The 19874-nt window shown below is 47.8% G+C and overlaps 1 protein-coding gene across 1 annotated transcript in view; it reads left to right on the top strand.

Moving 5' to 3' along the window:
- The window catches only part of LOC116968242 (collagen and calcium-binding EGF domain-containing protein 1-like), a 93826-nt gene extending 75775 nt beyond the window's left edge, over positions 1–18051 (top strand). The window contains exons 8-11 of the mRNA XM_033014924.1: positions 11093–11241; positions 12743–12778; positions 14210–14245; positions 17402–18051. Coding sequence (XP_032870815.1) covers positions 11093–11241; positions 12743–12778; positions 14210–14245; positions 17402–17593 — 413 coding nt within the window. The 3' untranslated portion in view covers positions 17594–18051. The remainder of the gene's footprint in view (positions 1–11092; positions 11242–12742; positions 12779–14209; positions 14246–17401) is intronic.
- The last annotated feature ends 1823 nt before the right edge of the window (positions 18052–19874 follow it).

The raw sequence follows: 19874 nt of genomic DNA, 5'->3' as shown, positions 1-19874 counted from the left end.
CATCGCGCGGGGCTCCGAAATTTTGTAGTGAATGAAATCTTCGCGCGCCAACGGCCTGTCGCGGAACTAACGGCCAAAGTGGGACAGGCCCAAGACCCTGGCGCGACGCAACGTGTCACCTTCAACAGCAGCAGAAGCAGGCAAACGATCGCCGAACTCGGCCTAGGGCTCACGGCTGTTGCGGTCCGGATCCGCCCCCACTTCTACTCCCAGAGCGGGGCCAAGAAAATTGAAGATAGACACAAATGCTGGAGTAACTCAGCGGGACCGGCAGCATCTCTGGAGAGAAGGAATGGGTGACGTTTCGGGTCGAGACCCTTCTTTGCAGACTGAAGAAGAGTCTCGACACATTGCTTCTCTCCAGAGATGCTGCCGGTCCCGCTGAGTTACTCCAGCTTTGTGTCCATCTTCAAATGACGTCACGTGCTTCAGACGGCTGTGCGTACGCATGTAATCGCGCTGACCTTCGCGGAACCGTCGTTGCTCAACGCGGCCACGAGGTCGCGTAATTTGCGTGCCAAGGACACGTAAGTGGGACAGGCCCTTTACCTGCTGAATTGCTCTAAAGAGACTGGGTATCTTTTCTGTCTCCCAGTAAAAGCATACACAAATCACAAGTGGAGTTCACTGTAAATTGCCCTGAGAGCACCACAGTGGCGCAGCGGTAGGCTAGGTTTAGATAGGCACATGGATATGCGGGGAATGGAGGGATATGGATTACGTGCAGGCAGAGGAGATATGTTTAACTTGGCATCAAAGATCCTATAGCGGAGCAAGATAGACCACTCCTGCTAAATGCACTGGGCTGACGTGTAGTACGTAACAGAGCGCAACGTGGGCCTTTTTTTCATCCATTTCAGTAACCGGACCCGACCCGACCCGCAGTGTAATCAACGTTGCGGGGGAACAGTTTGTGTTAATAAATTAAAATTCCGAAAACGTGGAGAGGATTTTCACCAAATAACTTTGATTTTTACGAGGGATGTTTCCGTAACCGGCTTCCGTCTCCGCACTAGTATCTTTGCTCCGCTACGGCGGGATCTTTGGCGCGGAGACGGGAGCCGGTTACGGAAATGGGGCCGAAAATCACCCACGAATCTGCCCGTGGCCGTACTACGTCTTTTTCGTCGAGTGGTCCATCTTGCTCGCTGTAGGATATTTTCTTGGCATCATGTTCGGCACAGACATTGTGGGCCAAAGGATCTGTACCTATGACGTACTGTTCTACGTTCTATGATCTAGATGGATGAGTTACAGCCGACACCATTGCGTGAACTGTTACATGCCTGCTGACACATTTTGTTTCACACACAAAGCGCTGCCAAAGACAATATGATGTGGCCACAAATGTCATCGATAATCATATCCCTTGAGCAAATAAGCCTTTTGAAAAAACTTGCGATAAAATGCCAGGAAGATTTCATCATTGAAATACCACGATTATTAATACACAATGTTGCACAATAATCCTGTTGGTATTGCATCAACAATATTTGTGCTGTAATGTGGCAGGTGATGGTTCGACTGATGGTTTGTTCCAGCCAACATTATCTTGGACTGTTTCGCAAGGGTGTAATACAGTGTCATTGTGAACCAATTATCCCAAACCACAAGCACAATGTACAAAGTTTTGATGCAAGAGTTACCTGCTCAACGGAACTGCATGTGAACCACTAATTATTATTGTTTTGTTTCACGTATATTCATTGCGAGACTTGGCAACATGGTTAATGACGCCTCGATGCTGTCAGTGAGTCGTTATTTATCGTCAATTACCTTCTCCTTAGGCTTTCTGTGGGATCGAGGTGCGTTCAGCTCCCATTCCAGTTTACACTCAGTTCAGTTTATTATTGTCACAGCGAATAACTTATTGTTGCGTGCTATCCAGTCAGTGAGAAGACTATACATGATTACAATCATTGTGGATACTGTATGGCTGTATGCAAAAACAAATTTCAGACCTCGGTCTGACAAGAAATCAAGTATCAAGTCAAGTATATTCGTCACATACGCATACGAGATGTGCAGTGAAATGAAAAGTGGCGATGCTCACGGACTTTGTGCAAAAAGACAAACAAACAAACAACCAAACTACAACCAGAATGTAACAGAATCATATGTTCTTTTGGCCAGTTCATTGGCTATATTTAAGAGGGAGTTAGATGTGGCCCTTGTGGCTAAAGGGATCAGAGGGTATGGAGAGATGGCAGGTACAGGATACTGAGTTGGATGATCAGCCATGATCATATTGAATGGCAGCGCAGGCTCGAAGGGCCGAATGGCCTACTCCTGCACCTATTTTCTATGTTTCTAGTCCCAGACTCGCTCACTAATGGAAACATCCTCTCAACATCCACTCTAGAGCCTTTCACTATCCTGTATGTTTCAAAGAGTTCCCCCCTCATTCTTCCAAACTCCAAGTATTTCAGAACATGCAGAGTCCAAGCAGTGTGCTAGATAAATACGATTCCATTACCCTGGCAAATAAACCAACATTCAGTTCCAGCTTCCCCTGTCTTAATTCGTTTTTTTGACAAGCAGATCAAAGAGTAGTTTTGGAATAATTAAATTGCAGTGTAAATAACAGAGTAATTAGACCCATTAATAAGATTTACAAGTTGGAGATTGGGAACGCAAATCAAGTACGGGCAAGATTGAGGGGAAAAAAAACTGCTTCACTCATTTTGTTTTGAACTTCTGCCTGTGTTTTTAAAGCAATGTATGTTTAACACGATATTTCAAAATGCAGCCCTGAGGACATTTCAAGAGCATGCCCCAACTACAATGAGATCAAATGTTGTTTCCTAGAATCAGATGTGTTTGCAGCAGAAAAGGACACTTGCATTGTTCAGCTCCAAGTCAGTGGGTTAGACATTGAAGATTATTGGCAGCAGTAGCAGGGACAATCATTTTCTCTGCTTTAAAACCATGAGCTCTTCCACCAACAACATGTAAAATATATTTGGACAGGAACATGGACAGCATCAGGTACTGGTGAGGCCAGATTTGGAATATTGTGAGCAGTTTGGGGCCCCTTATCTGAGAAAGGATAGAAACATAGAAATATAGAAAATAGGTGCAGGAGTAGAGGCCATTCGGCCCTTCGAGCCTGCACTGCCATTCGATATGATCATGGCTGATCATCCAACTCAGTATCCCATCCCTGCCTTCTCTCCATACCCCCTGATCCCTTTAGCCACAAGGGCCACATCTAACTCCCTCTTAAATATAGCCAATGAACTGTGGCCTCAACTACCTTCTGTGGCAGAGAATTCCACAGATTCACCACTCTCTGTGTGAAAAATGATTTTCTCATCTCGGTCCTAAAAGACTTCCCTCCTATCCTTAAACTGTGACCCCTAGTTCTGGACTTCCCCAACATCGGGAATAATCTTCCTGCATCCAGCCTGTCCAACCCCTTAAGAATTTGCTAGCATTGGAGAGGGTCTGGAGGAGGTTACTTGGATAAGAACGGTTTAGAGTGATGTGTCGGAAGCAACTGCAGATGCTGGTTTACACCATGCTGGAGTAACTCAGTGCGGGGGGGGGGGGGGCAGCATCTCTGGATAGACGGAATGGGTGACGTTTCGGGACGAGACCCTACTTCAGACTTTTTCACTTGATCCTGCTTCAGTTCAATGAAGAAATGACTGGTGGTTTGGTGGAAGAGAGAGAGGCTTCACGGGACGGGACATGCTGCCGGTTCGGAGGGATATGGGCCAGGCACAGGCTAGTGATCATCCAACTCAGTATCCTGTACCTGATTAATGAATGAAAGATATGCAGAATGCAAAGATGATCAAAGAAAGATGGAGCCCACAATGGTCCATTGTTGGCTGTGGGGTAGGTGAAACTCAACAGGCCGACACCGAAACTAGTATGACGCCTAGGGTGAGGGAAGGACGGAGAGAGAGGGGATGCAAGGGTGTACTTGAAGCTAGCCCTAATTGCCTGTATTTGGTGAGGCGGCGAGTTCTCGACCACTACGACACTCCGGAGGTAAATAATCCCTGCTCACCTTCCTTCCACCACTTAGTTTAAATTAGTGCCCCGGGATATTGATTTCTGAGCACATGGAAACAGGTATCACACTCTCTCTGTGTGGGAAGGAACTGCAGACGCTGCTTTAAACCGAAGATAGACACAAAAAGCTGGAGTAACTCAGCGGGTCAGACAGCATCTTCAGAAGTCTCGACCCGAAACGTGACCTATTCCTTTTCTCCAGAGATGCTGTCTGACCCGCTGAGTTAGCCCAGCTTTTTGTGTCTATTGCTCTCTAAAGCTGGACCTCTTAGAATTTTATGCACTTCACTTCAATGTCTTTGGAGTTGAGAGTTTCACAACGAAATTTGAAGAAAAAAACAGGACTGTGAATTAGAATGTGTTTATTGCGTTCATGTAGGAAGCTGGACACACTGTTGATTATTTACAACTCACATGATATACCGTCAAAGCGTTGTGCCTTTGACATGTCGTTGAAAAATGCTTTCATGGCTAAAATCTCTTGGGCTGCCGTGGCTGAAATCCAAGGCAAACCTAAAGCAGTCAAGAATATGTTGCCAACTTGTTGTTAGCCATCTCTGGTTGCCGACTGCATTGTGAGTGATTGTATGGAACGCTATGTCCTAAAGACAACACTCGTGCCGGTGAAAGGAATGTGTGTTGTTAAGGAGCAGATGACTTTAGCGGTTTCACTAGTTCAAACGAGAAGAATGCCAGGAACAATTTATTACATGATCATTCTGACGCTCAGATTTCTGAGGGAAGTTAATACTTCATCGCACGAAACCAGACGCCAAGTGAAGGATCAATCCTGGTGCAGGGTAGCTCAATATGAATTGGTAACAATTCCTTCTGGGGCTGTCCCACTTGGGCGACCTAATTGGCAGGTTTAGAAGAGTTTAGGGGAGTTTGAAAAAAATGTCATGTTGAAGACCTCCTTCAACTATGTTGAAGACTAGCTACAACTAACTTCGGGAAAATTGGACACTGAATAGTGGAGAGTGAAGATGACCCCCTTCGATCTCCTTCGACCTCCCTTCGACTATGATGAAGACTATCTACAACTACCTTAGACTACCCTCGATTACTTACGACTAACATGCCGACCTACCACGACCTACAATGACTAAACCTACGAGTAAAAAAAGTATCGATTTTTTTCCAAGGCGACCTTTTTTTACTCGCGGGCATTTTTCAACATGTTGAACCTAGCTGAGGCCTCGAGCACACGGGGACCACTCTCGAGCATGAAGGAGAGTTACAAAGACCTCCTACGACCTCGCTGCGAGTATGAGTCGAGGGCAAACTCGCCAGAACTCGCGGATTAGGTCGCCCAAGTGGGAGAGGCCCTTTACCCTCCGCAGATGCTGCTTGACCTGCTGAGTTTCTTCAGCAAAATAGTTTTTTGCTCAACATGACAACATCAGGAACAGTTTCTTCTCCTGTGTTATCGGGTATCTGAACCATCCTCCCATGAGCTAGGGTGCGGTCTGATTCTCCTTGGTATCATTGCGGGCATTGGACTTTGTCTCTGGACCTGTTATGCTAAGCGCTGAGAACTATATTCTGCACTCTGTATCTTTCCCTGCGCTCCACCTCAGTTTAGTTTAGTTTAGTTTGGAGATACAACGTGGACAGAGGCGCTTGGGCCCACCGAGTCTGTTCCAACCACCCATCACTCATTCTACACGAAGGACAATTTACAGAAGCCAATTATTCTACAAACATGCACGTCTTTAGAATGTGGGAGGAACTTGGAGCACCCGGAAAAAACCCTCACGGTCACAGGGAGAACGTACAAACTCTGTACAGACAGGATCGAACCCGAGTGTCTGCCGCTGTTGCGCTTGAGTTTGGCTCAATTGTATTTATGAGTAGTATTATCTGATTTGACTGGATAGCATGGAGAATAAAGCTTTTCACTTGACAACAATAAATCTAGACTGTAACAAAACAACCTGCAGTATTTTGTTTATGTCAAAGGAGAACGCTCTCGACCAACTATTGTTCATTCAACATTCCCTTTGCTCACGGACAACAGTTTGCCAGTTCTGGTCAGGATTTGAAAATTCACCTCGTTGTTTACAAATTCATCCTGGCTCTCACTTTATCCTGTCTCTGTAACTTTCCCTCCCATTGAAGTTCAATAACTTTTTTTCAGTTTCTTACCTTGCCGGAGATGCGATTATTTTCTGGATCGCATCTCCGGTCGCTCTGCGGCCTACCATCGATGGAGATGGAGGTCTCCTTGGACTGGCTTTGTGCTCCACCGCGGTGCGTGGACTTAACATCGGAGCCGGTCCCTTGCCTGGGATCGCTCCAACCATCGAGAGCTCGCAGTCTCGGGAGAGGCTAGTCGGGAGCTCCAGCGGCGCAGAGGCTCGTCCAGCCCCGACACGGGGTCCGATTGCTGGCGCGGGGGAGCTGACATCCCCCCGATGCGGGAGCTGATCGCCCCGACGCAGAGGGCTCGACCGCTGGCTACGGGAGTCAACATCGTCCCGTCAACGGAAGGCTTGAGACCCCCGACCACTGGAGAGTGTAGAAGGGAAGGGATTTGAACTTTTTTTCGCTTTCCATCACAGTGATGAATGTGGAGGAGTCACTGTGGTGGATGTTTATGTTAAAATGTGTTTTGTGTGTTTTGTTGCTTTTTATTTGTATGACTGACTTGGCAAATGAAATTCCTCGTGTGTTGCAAAACATACTCGGCTAATAAAGTATTATTATTGCGATTGTGATTGATGGTGATTGTTTATATGTATAAAAATTACACAATTAAAAACATAAATGGAAGTTGTTGCTGTCTCTTAGCCAGGAATATCTTTGGAATTAACTCTGCCTGCAGAATTATGTTGCATTAAAAACAAAACGTTCAACTTTTGTCACATTTTGCTGTTTACATAAAATATTAGATATGGGAGAGGCCGTTCGAGGGGGTTGTATGTTTGACTGGGGAGGTTGGAAGTGGTAGAGGTCACGAGATGAAGCCTCAAGGAATAAGTTCATTCATTGTTGGCAACCTCGCTACTCAAAGCTGATTTAACAGCCCGAGTGCCAGAAGCCAGCTTGGAGCTGGCCAACTCCAGGAATTCAGATTCAAAGAATAAAAAAACCAATTAGGAGCTGGTGAGGAGATACTCTGCAGTTATGCTGGCCTGTCGCGTGCTGGAACTCTCAGAGCCATATTGTACAAAAAAGGGTTCAGATATGGGTCAAATGCGAGGAAACTGGACTAGCTTCGATGGCCGGCATAAACCGGAGCACCCGGAGAAAATAAAAGCTGGGCATGGGGAGAACGTGCAAACTCCGTACAGACAGCAGGGTCGAACCCGGGCCTCTGGCGCTGTGAGGCAGCAACTCTACCGCTGCGCCACTGTACGTGTATGGTCGTGAGTAGTCGCCCAAAGCATCGTACCTTTTTCTGGTCGCCGCTGGATTTTCAACATTTTGAACATTTTCGGCCACTATGACGAAATGTCGCCGAAGCAAATCGCGTAAGTGGGACAGGCCCTTAAGAGAGTGTTGGTGTATGAGTTGATCATTGGTGCGGACTCGGTGGGCCAAAGGGTCTCAAGAAGGGTTTTCGGCCCGAAACGTTGCCTATTTCCTTCGCTCCATAGATGCTGCCGCACCTGCTGAGTGCACTTTTGTCTACCTTCGATTTTCCAGCATCTGCAGTTCATTCTTGGGCATGTTTCCACGCTGTATTTCTAAAGTCAAATTTGGAGACTGGTAGTTGGAATGGAGGGATATGGATCACATGTAGGCAGAGGAGATCAGAGAGATCAACTTGTTTGGCACAGACACGGTGGACTGAAGGGCCTGTTCCTACCCAGAACTGTTTTCTGTTCTAAGTAATCCTGGGTCATTGACAGATTTTTGTTGCTCGAAGCATTGATGGACACAGATCAAAGGTAGGCACTGAGTTTGAGCCACAGATCAGCTTTGATGTAACAAATTGGATAAAAAGACCATCTCCCGTTTTTTATGCCCAATGCCAGGTCCTGATGATAGAGTAGCAAAAGCTGGTGATCTGGATATGCTCAGATGATGATTGGAATACTTGGCTTCCTCTACAAAGGATTGGAAAGGGAGAGTTTTGCTTAGCTGCACAGACATTGGCGTTTAACCTTGCAGAAACATGGATGAGTTACAGTATCTTCAAACGGCCAGAGAACGTTGATCTTCCCTCTCCGTCACTAAACACCTCGAAGCCTGTGCCCTTCAACTTCTGCTCTCCAGTCCATCTGTCTTTAGTTCAGTTTAGAGATACAACATGGAAACAGGCTCTTCACTACACACCGACCAGCGATCAACTGCTCACAGTAGTTCTCTATGAGGTGGGAGATTGCAACCTTCACCCTGCTTCAACGAATGCAACCAACCCGACGTGCACAAACAATAATAATAATAATAATAACTTTATTTATAAAGCACTTTAAACAACTGCAGTTGCCACAAAGTGCTGTACATGAGAACTCATGGACAAAAAGCTATTACAAACCATTAAAAACCATTAAAAACCGTAAAACGAAGGACTATAAAAAACACACTAAAAATTAAAAGACATTAAAAGCACTAAGAACAGGAGCAATGCCTCAGCCAGTGTCGAAAGCCAAAGAATAAAAATGTGTTTTTAGGGAGGATTTGAAGATGGACAGTGAGGGGGCCTGTCTGATGTGCAACGGCAAGGTGTTCCAGAGTGCTGGAGCAGCAACAGAAAAGGCTCTATCCCCTCTGAGCTTCCGCTTAGACCTTGGTACCTCAAGGAGCAGCTGATCAGCTGACCTGAGGCATCGGGCAGGAGCATATAGGTGGAGCAGCTCAGAGAGGTAAGGCGGGGCGAGCCCATTCAATGATTTAAAAACAAATAAAAGAATTTTGAAATGAACTCGAAAGTGCACTGGGAGCCAGTGAAGGGAGGCCAACATTGGCCTAATGTGCTCCCTCTTTCGAGTTCCGGTCAAAACTCTAACAAGTTGACCAACAACTTTAGGCTGTGCACGCCATACATACGCAAGAAGAAGAAGAATAGTTCTATGTTATCCCACTTTCGCCGCCACTCTCCACACACCAGGGGCAATTTTACAGAGGGGCCAATTGACCTACGAAACCCGTACGTCTTTGGGATGTGGGAGGAAACCGGAGCACCCGGAGGAAACCCACGCGGTCACAGGGAGAGTGTGCGAACTCCACACAGACAGCATCTGAGGTTGGGATTGAACCCAGGTCTCTGGGGGGGGGGGGGGGGGGGGGGGGGGGGTGACAGTGGCTCCACCGGCGGTTACCTGTACATTCATGGTTAAGGCACCTCCTTTTTTAGATTAGATTAGATTAGATTAGATTAGATTAGATTAGATTATACCTTTAATAATCCTTTTTCAGGAAATTACAGTGCCACGACAGCTTCAAGACAAACATAACACCACACATTTCCTCAAATGGCTTCCATACTTAACAAGTTAAAATACGTTAGAAGGAACCGCAGATGCTGGAAAATTGAAGGTAGACAAAAGTGCTGGAGAAACTCAGCGGGTGAGGCAGCATCTATGGAGTGAAGGAATAGGTGACGTTTATGGAGCGAAGGAATAGGTTTCGGGTCGAGACCTGGAAGCATCTATGGAGTGAAGGAATAGGTGACGTTTCGGGTCGAGACCCTTCCGGGTCTCGTCCCGAAACGTCGCCTATTTCCTTCGCTCCATAGATGCTGCCTCACCCGCTGAGTTTCTCCAGCATTTTTGTCTACCTTCCTTTTCTACTGTGTGCGTATACATTGTTTCCGCATTGGGAGGGCTGAGAGGAAGAGGGAAACATAGAAACTAGGCGCAGGAGTAGGCCATTCGGCCCTTCGAGCCAGCACCGCCTTTCAACATGATCACGTCTGATCATCCAAAATCAGGACCCCGTTCCTGATGTCTCCCCAGATCCCTTGATTCCATTAGCCCTAAGAGCTATATCTAACTCTCTTGAAAACATCTAGTGAATTGGCCTCCACTGCCTTCCGTGGCAAAGGATTCCACAGATTCACAACTCTCTGGGTGAAAACATTTTTCCTCATCTCAGTCCTAAATGGCCTCCCCTTATTCTAGGGGGGGAGAGAGAGGGAGAGAGGGAGAGAGGAAGAGAGGGAGAGAGGGAGAGAGGGAGAGAGGGAGAGAGGGAGAGAGAGAGCAAGCGAGAGAGAGAGTTAGAGGGAGAGAGGGAGAGGGGGAGAGGGGGAGAGGGGGAGAGGGGGAGAGTGGGCGAGAGAGAGAGAGAGAGAGGGAGAGAGGGAGAGAGAGAGAGGGAGAGAGAGAGAGGGAGAGGGGGAGAGGGAGAGAGAGGGGGGAGAGAGAGAGAGAGCGGAGAGGGGAGAGAGGGAGAGAGGAAGAGAGGGAGAGAGGAAGAGAGGGAGAGAGGGAGAGGAAGAGAGGGGGAGAGGGGGAGAGAGAGGGAGAGGGAGGGGGGAAGTGATAGAGGGGGAGAGAGGGAGAGAGGGAGAGGGAGAGAGGGGAAGGGGGAGAGGGGGAGAGAGGGAGAGAGAGAGGGAGAGAGGGAGAGGGGGAGAGAGGGAGAGCGGGAGAGATAGGGAGAGAGGGAGAGGGAGAGAGAGAGAGGGAGAGAGAGGGAGTGAGAGAGAGGGAGAGGGAGGGAGAGGGGGAGAGGGAGAGAGGGAGAGAGGGAGGGAGGAAGAGAAGGAGAGAGGGAGAGAGGGAGAGAGGGCGAGGGGGAGAGAGGAAGAGAGGGAGAGAGGGAGAGGGGGAGAGGGGAAGAGAGGAAGAGAGGAAGAGAGGAAGAGAGGGAGAGGGGGAGAGGGGGAGATACCCAGTTACTCCAGCATTTTGTGTCTAACTCCTATTTTCCTCTTCTTCTTCTTGCGTATGGCGTGCACAGCATAAAGTTGTAAGACGACTTGTTCTATTTGATCTTATTTGATTGTGCACGCCGGGTTGATTGCATTCGTCGAAACAGGGCGGACCACGTGAAGGTTGCAATCTCCCCCCCCCTATTTTCCTCTGGTCTTGTATAATAGGTTCTCAGTGTAAACACGATGATAGGTTGAGCTCAACAACCATTCCTTGCCTTTCCCCCTTGTCTCTCACTCCAGGTTCACCTGGACGCCCAGGAGATCGAGGAACGGTGGGGCCAGGGGGTGCACCGGGAGCCCCTGGCCCACGGGGTCCCAGGGGCCACATGGGTCCAATGGGCCCCACCGCTGATCTGCTCTCCGTGAAGCGAGGGAGGCGAGGTCCAGTGGTGAGTGTTGCAGTGCCTCGCGACAACGGGTGCGAATCTCGGCCGTGGGTTCAAAACTAACACTTGGGCTTCCAGTGCAACTTCCACAATGAACCTAATTCACCAAGTTCATTTGGGACTGACATATGATGAAAGAATGGGTCGACTGGGCTAGTACTCACTGGAATTAATCCTGTACATTGGCAAGACCAAGCGGTTTTTTTTAACTCATGGTGTTGCCAGCTTAGTTTTGGAACAGCTCCATCCAAGACAGCAAGAAATTGTAGCGAATTATGGATGCAGCCCAGACCATCGCACAAACCAACCTCCCTTCCATTGAATCCATCTACACCTCACGCTGCCCCGGCAAGGCCAGCAGCATCATCAAGGACCAGTCGCACCCCGGCCACTCCCTCTTCTCCCCTCTCCCATCGGGCAAAAAGAAGTGTGAAAAGGTACACCTCCAGATTCTGGAACAGTTTCTTCCCAGAGCTGTTATCAGGCAACTGAACCATCCTACCACAACCAGACAGCAGTGCTGAACTACTAACTACCTCATTGGTGACCCAGGGACTATCCTTGATCGGATCTTGCTGTCTTTAGCTTTCATAGCAAAAGGATTTGAGTATAGGAGCAGGGAGGTTCTACTGCAGTTGTACAGGGTCTTGGTGAGACCACACCTGGAGTATTGCGTACAGTTTTCGTCTCCAAATCTGAGGAAGGACATTATTGCCCTAGAGGGAGTGCAGAGAAGGTTCACCAGACTGATTCCTGGGATGTCAGGACTGTCTTATGAAGAAAGACTGGATAGACTTGGTTTATACTCTCTAGAATTTAGGAGATTGAGAGGGGATCTTATAGAAACTTACAAAATTCTTAAGGGGTTGGACAGGCTAGATGCAGGAAGATTGCTCCCGATGTTGGGGAAGTCCAGGACAAGGGGTCACAGCTTAAGGATAAGGGGGAAATCCTTTAAAACCGTGATGAGAAAAACATTTTTCACACAGAGAGTGGTGAATCTCTGGAACTCTCTGCCACAGAAGGTAGTCGAGGCCAGTTCATTGGCTATATTTAAGAGGGAGCTAGATGTGGCCCTTGGGATCAGAGGGTATGGAGAGAAGGCAGGTACGGGATACTGAGTTGGATGATCAGCCATGATCATATTGAATGGCGGTGCAGGCTCGAAGGGCCGAATGGCCTACTCCTGCACCTAATTTCTATGTTTCTATGTTTACCTTGCACTGAACGTTATTCCCTTATCATGTATCTGTACACTGTAAATGGCTCGATTGTAATCATATGTTGTCTTTCTGCTGACTGGTTAGCCCGCAACAAAAGCTTTTCACTGTACCTCGGTACACGTGACAATAAACTAACCTGAACTGAACTGAAATAAGCTCCTCTGATCCCTGGGGAGATTTGCACAGGCTTCCCTTACCCATCAATAGAGTAACTTGCCATTGAAAGTTGTGCACTCAGATGTAAATATTATACACTTTAAACATATCTATTTCATTTCTAGGGCGCAACTGGGACTCCGGGGAAGAATGGAATGAAGGTACGGTAATATTTAACTCCTCTCCTGAGCAACCTTTTTTTGTTAAGAAACCACTTTAGAGCCTGTTTCAAGATTTAGACTCTAGACTTTAGAGATTGCAGCATGGAAACGGGACCTTCGACCTACTGAGTCCACATCGACCAGCGATCACCCCTGTACACTAGCACTATCCCTACCCACTAGGGATAACTTACAATTTTGCTGAAGCCAATTTACCGACAAACCTTTGGAGATACACATCAAGATAGTCATCGAAATGCTGCCAAGTTGAATATACCCGGTTATTTTACATACTAGACAAAAATGCTGGAGAAACTCAGCGGGTGCAGCAGCATCTATGGAGCGAAGGAAATAGGCAACGTTTCGTCCCGAAACCCTTCGGGTTTCGACCCGAAACGTTGCCTATTTCCTTTGGGTTTCGGCCCTGAAACGTTGCCTATTTCCTTTGGGTTTCGGCCCTGAAACGTTGCCTATTTCCTTTGGGTTTCGGCCCTGAACGTTGCCTATTTCCTTCGCTCCATAGATGCTGCTGCACCCGCTGAGTTTCTCCAGCATTTTTGTCTGCCTTCCATTTTCCAGCATCTGCAGTTCCTTCTTAAATATTTTACGTACTAAATGACACCGATTCGTGATGGTTTGGAACAGCAAAGTGGCTCGCTTGGGTATTGGAGAGGGCAGTGGAACGAGGAACTAGATGCTGGAATCTTGAGCAAGAGCCAAAGTGCTGGAGTAACTGAGCAGGTCAGGCAGCATCTCTGGAGGACATGGATAGGCAATGTTTCAGAAGAACGGTCCCAAGAAAGGTTTCAGAAGAATGCTGTGGAGGACATATTTAAGACCGAGATAGATGTATTCTTTATTAGTGCAGGTGTCAGGGGTTATGGGGAGACGGCAGGAGAATGGGGATGGGAGGGAGAGATAGATCAGCCATGATTGAATGGGGGAGTAGACTGGATGGGCCGAATGGCCTAAATCTGCTCCTATCACTTATTAACATATGCCATACACCTTCTTCGCTACACTGTCCACTTGATGCCCCTGTCCCACTTAGGAAACCTGAACGGAAACCTCTGGAGACTTTACGCCCCCACCCAAGGTTTCCGTGCGGTTCCCGGAGGTTGCAGGTGGTTGCCGGAGGTTGCAGGTAGTGGAAGCAGGTAGGAAGACTGACAAAAACCTCCGGGAACCGCACGGAAACCTTGGGGAAGACTAATTCTGCTCAAGTCACTTATGAGCTGAAGACCTTATGTTTTTTTTATAATTTAGTTAGGACATGCAAATGCTGCTGCAGGAGGAGTATCTACTATTCAGAGTGAGTGATAAGGCACGTCTGTTCTCAAAGGCCATGAAACAAAACTGGGAAAGATGACTTTGTTTACATATGGTTTAAGTGACAACTATTAACTTGTAAACCTTGCTGTTGCTTTCTAGGGTGACCGGGGACTTCCTGGCCCAAGGGGACTAGCGGTAAGAGAACCGAGTGTGGCTTAATGTAAGGTGGACAAACATGCTGGAGAAACTCAGCGGGTGCAGCAGCATCTATGAAGCGAAGGAAATAGGCAACGTTTCGGGTCGAGACCCTTCTTCAGACTGATGTGGGGGTGGGGGGCGGGAAGAGGCGGAGACAGTGGGCTGTGGGGATGCTGGGAAGAGGAGGGGAAAGAGGGACTACCTGAAATTGGAGAATTCAATGTTCATACCGCTGGGGTGTAAAATGAACGTAATGTGCGTTTCAGTCAGAATCATTTTTCCGTGGGTGGTCATATGAAAGGCTAGAGGGCATGGCCTTAAAATGAGTGGCAACGTTTTAAGAGAACCCTTACCTAACCATCTCACGTTCGGTGTTTTCAATTGACACATTCCTCACTGCCTGTATATGTGTGAAGATGTGTTTCCTTACATCGGGACGGAAGGAAGGGGAAATATTGAGGGTCTGGCTGGGAATTAGAGAGCTGAGAGGAACATCCAGTGAAACAAGTGCGTAGGAAGGAACTGCAGATGCTGGTTTGAAACCGAAGATGGGCACAAAAAGCTGGAGTAAAGGGCCTATCCCACTTTCACGACCTAATTTACCACCTCTGCCGAGTTTGCCCTTGACTCATACTCGCAGCATGGTCGTCACGAGGTCGTAGCTAAGTCGTAGCAGGCCGTGATGCTAGTCGTAGGTACTCGTGGCATCAAGTAGGTCGGGGCGTTTTTCTAACCTGATGAAAAATGCCCACGAGTAAAAAAGGTTGTGAATTGGGTCATGAAAGTGGGACCCTTAACTCAGCGGGACAGGCAGCATCTCTTCAGAGAAGAAACAGATGATATTTCAGATCGAGACTCTTCTTCAGGTTGGAGGCTGAAGTCTGAAGAGTGGTCTCGTCCCGAAACATCACCTGTTCCTTTTTCTCCAGAGATGCTGTCTGTCCGGCGAAACAAACCGAAGTTGGAACGTTGCAGGGAGCGAAGGTTACAGGTAAGATATGGTGGGTGGTTTCTGGGTTGAATGTAAATGCTCCATAGATTTCCAAAGAGGCTTGACAGACTAAAAAGAGCAAAATAGGCATAACCAGCCATGTCACAATAAATATCAAGACTTGGCTCCTCTAATCCTCAAGCGCACACATGCCTTCACCCACACCTCGAGCTACCAAGCATGGCAACACTCTGAGACTGATCCAAGTGCTGGCCTTTATAAATCAGAGCATTGAGTATAGAAGTTGGGATGTAATGTTAAAATTGTACAAGGCATTGGTGAGGCCAATTCTGGAGTATGGGGTACAATTTTGGTTGCCTAATTATAGGAAGGATGTCAACAAAATAGAGAAAGTACAGAGGAGATTTACTAGAATGTTGCCTGGGTTTCAGCAACTAAGTTACAGAGAAAGGTTAGGTCTTTATTCTTTGGAGCGCAGAAGGTTAAGGGGGGACTTGATAGAGGTCTTTAAAATGATGAGAGGGATAGACAGAGTTGACATGGATAAACTTTTCCCACTGAGAGTAGGGAAGATTCAAACAAGGGGACATGACTTGAGAATTAAGGGACAGAAGTTTAGGGGTGACATGAGGGGGAACTTCTTTACTCAGAGAGTGGTAGCTGTGTGGAATGAGCTTCCAGAGGAAGTGGTGGAGGCAGGTTCGATTTTATCATTTAAAAATAAACTGGATAGTTATATGGACGGGAAAGGAATGGAGGGTTATGGTCTGAGTGCAGGTAGATGGGACTAGGTGAGAGTAAGTGTTCAGCACGGACTAGAAGGGCCGAGATGGCCTGTTTCCGTGCTGTAATTGTTATATGGTTATATGGTTATAAATCATTTGCAACCTTGGTGTGGGATTTCATAGTCAGATCAGTTGCAGGGCATGTCTCCACACCATCCCCACCTCTGCCTCTATCTATCTCTGCCTCAACTCGTCAGCTACAGAAACCCTCATCCACGTTTCGTTAACTCACTATAAACATCGATTCGTGGCTAGCCTCCCATGGATTATTCTCTATGCAAACTAAAACTCAAAGGGTCTCGACCCCGAAACGTCACCCATTCCTTCCCTCCAGAGATGCTGCCTGTCCCGCTGAGTTACTCCAGCAGGGTTTGTGTCCATCTTCGGTGTAAACCAGCATCTGCAGTTCCTTGCCCCCCATGCACGGAACTGCATGATTCTGCACTGTAGGTGGGAGACCTTCCTGCACCCTCGGCAACACTTGCACAAAAGCAACAGCTGCTGCACCTGGAAACACTTTGTGCTCTCTCCAGTTTAATGGGACTTTGATGTTACACATCATAGATTGCTGACGTGCACAGGTGCCTTTAACTTCAGCTCAGGAAGTCTAAGAAAGCATTAAAGATGAAACAACAACAGGAATGGAATTTGCAGCAGGTAGGGGAAAGAAAAGGTCAGGTTTTTTTCTGTGCCTGAACATTGTGCAAATGTGAGTGTAGGGAGGAACTGCAGATGCGGGTTTAAACCGATTATAGGCACAAAAAGCTGGAGTAACTCAGCGGGACAGACGGCATCCACTCACTATCCTACGCACACTAGGGGCAATTTTCAATTTTACCTAAGCCAATTAACCTACAAACCTGTACGTCTCTGGAGTGTGGGAGGAAGCCGAAGATCCCGGAGAAAACCCACGCAGGTCACGGGGAGAACGTACAAACTCCGTACAGACTCCACCCGTAGTCAGGATCGAACCCGGGTCTCTGGCGCTGTAAGGCAGCAACTCTACCGCTGTGCCACCATGAAGCCCCGGGTATATGCAGACATTATTCAGAGGTTAGAATGATTTGACTAAAGACATAAAGGGAAAGGGATCGGGTGAAAAGAGGTAGCATTTCGGTTGATTGGAGAGTCTCGGGCAGCCCCTAATTCATAGGAGCGAAGGAAATAGGCAACGTTTTGAGCCGAAACATTTCTTCAGACTGAAGAAGGGTTTCGGCCCGAAACGTTGCCTATTTCCTTCCCTCCATAGATGCTGCTGCACCCGCTGTGTTTCTCCAGCACCTTTGTCTACCCTAATTCATAGGGTGGTGTTGTGATGTGTTCAACAGTCTGATGGTTGTTGGGAAGAAGCTATTCCTGAACCTGAATATTCTTGGATCGATGCGTTATTGGATTTTGGATCTTTTCATTGTGCAGGGTCCACCTGGGTCATTTGATTTCCTGCTGCTGGTGATGGCGGACTTCAGACACGATATCATCGAACTGCAGGAGCGGGTGTTTGGGGAACGGCGGGGCATAACTCTCGACACGCTGCCCTGGGACTCACAAGACATGGGGTCTGGCCACGAGGAGACGATTCCCACAGAGTCTTCCAGTCGCAACAGGTGACCACATCTCCTCTGCTCCACCCTGTGAGGAGCCATGGCCTCATTGTATTCTTCTGAGAGTTAGTCAGATCAATCAATGTCCATGGATCGATCGTGCCACAAACTACTTGTCGGAACAGAGTGAATGTACCATGCTTTGCTGCCACTTGTTTCAAAGAGGGAATGTAACCTGCGTTGATCCCACTGACAGACCAGTTTTTTATCACTCTATCCTCTAATGCATACCTCAAACATTAACAACATCACGCTTCTTTACAAAGATTCACTGTGTATCTTCATAAGTTTGTGAGTCATAGGAGCAGAATTAGACCATTCGGGCTATCGTGGTTGATCAATTTCCCCCCATTTTCCTGCCTTCTCCCCATAAAGGGCCTGTCCCACCAGCATGCAATAGCGTGGTCGCTTGAGGCGTACGGCCGTGCGTTCCCACTGCGAACCGCGGAGGCGTATGGAGTTGTGTGGGGCTGGTCCCAACATCGCACGGGGCTCCGAAAATCCCACACTGTCCGCACGCCAACGGCCTGTCGGCCCACAGGCGCATTGAGGGCGTACGCAGCTTCTTGACGGCGTACGCATAGCGAGTGGCGTTGCGCGATGACGTCACCGCCCGGCGTGCCGTTGCGCGATGACGTCACAGCCCGACGCCGTGCGACGACCAAATTCAGTCGGCTCGCCTCCTGCCCAGCTGATTGGTGTGTATGACGTAAATTACGTCCCGCGCGTACTTACCGCGAACTTAGCGCGAACTCCGCTTCCGTTTGGTCGTGCCAAACGCATACAGTCGCATGCTGGTGGAACAGGCCCTTAACCTTGAATCCAGTTCCTCACCGACCCTGTATCTCACCTGTTGACGTCTCATCCGACAGTCTGGATCTGATCCTGACCCAGAGCCTTCTCGCTACACCCTCTTTCAGACCACGTCTGTGGCCACTTCGACCAATAAATCCTGTACGAATGAAGCACTTGGAATGTCTTATTTTGCTGAAAGTTTGTTGTAAATAGCTGCTAGCTCCTGATGGTTGGTTAATATCAATCTTAGCTCAACGGTTAGCACTCACTAAGTTAAGAGACTTAACTCACGGCTATCAATCCCATTGCTAACATGTCAATGTAGATTGCTACAGGCTGATATATTAACGCAGAATATGCCCTCAATTACATGTGTTACTGAGGAACTGCATTTCACACTATGCTTTACGGAGGTTTTTTACTGTGGACTTGGAACACGCAGGCAGTTTCCCAAAACTTGTGTATAAATATTTCTTTGTAAAGTGTATGTAGAATTTTAGATTGTCACAGCCCCAAAGGATGTCTTTCACCCAAAGTAGACTCAAAGTTCTGGAGCAACTCAATGGGTCAGGCAGCATCTCTGTATAGGTGACATTTCGGGTTGGGACCCTTCTTCAGACTGATCCTATCAAAATATCTCCTCCACGTGTTCTCCAGAGGTACTGCCTGCCGCACAGAGTTACTCCTGCACTTTGTGTCTGATTTTGTAAACCAGCATCTGCAGTTGCTTGTTTCCAAAGGGTCTGTCCCACTTAGGTGATTTTTTTGGCGACTGCTGGCGACTCTCATAGTCGTAACAGGTCGCCGAAAAAACAGCGACTGGACCCCCGCTACGACAATGTCTACGACAACCTACCTCCTAGTCGACGGCAAGCTACAGCAAGCTACCGACAACCGGCGACCGATTAGGACGACCACCTTCGATAACCTACGTTAAGTTAGGACAATTCAGTCGCCGGTACCTGTTGGCGGTTGACGTAGGTTGATGTACGCAGTCGCTAATGGAATTCATCGAAGTTAGCACCGTCGACAATCTACGTCACCCTGGTGACAGCACCTACGTCAGGCTACAGGCGTTGGCGTCAAGCCCACAGGCTGTGACTGTCGCCAAAAAGCTTTGAACATTTCAAAACCCAGCGGCAAGTTTCTTCTGCAGTTGTATAGGGCTCTGGTGAGACCACATCTGGAGTACTGCGTCCAGTTTTGGTCTCCTAATTTGAGGAAGGACATCCTTGCGATTGAGGCAGTGCAGCGTAGGTTCGTGAGATTGATCCCTTTTGATGGCGGGACTGTCATATGAGGAAAGATTGAAAAGACTGGGCTTGTATTCACTGGAGTTTAGAAGGCTGAGGGGGGATTTTATAGAAACATATAAAATTATAAAAGGGCTGGACAAGCTAGATGCAGGAAAAATGTTCCCAATGTGGGGCGTGTCCAGAACCAGGGGCCACAGTCTTAGAATAAAGGGGAGGTCATTTAAGACTGAGGTGAGA

This window comes from Amblyraja radiata, chromosome X (genome assembly GCF_010909765.2).
Source record: "Amblyraja radiata isolate CabotCenter1 chromosome X, sAmbRad1.1.pri, whole genome shotgun sequence".
Classification (NCBI taxonomy): domain Eukaryota; kingdom Metazoa; phylum Chordata; class Chondrichthyes; order Rajiformes; family Rajidae; genus Amblyraja; species Amblyraja radiata.
The sequence above is the reverse complement of the archived record's forward strand: the minus strand, read 5'-3'. Positions and strand labels throughout refer to the sequence as shown.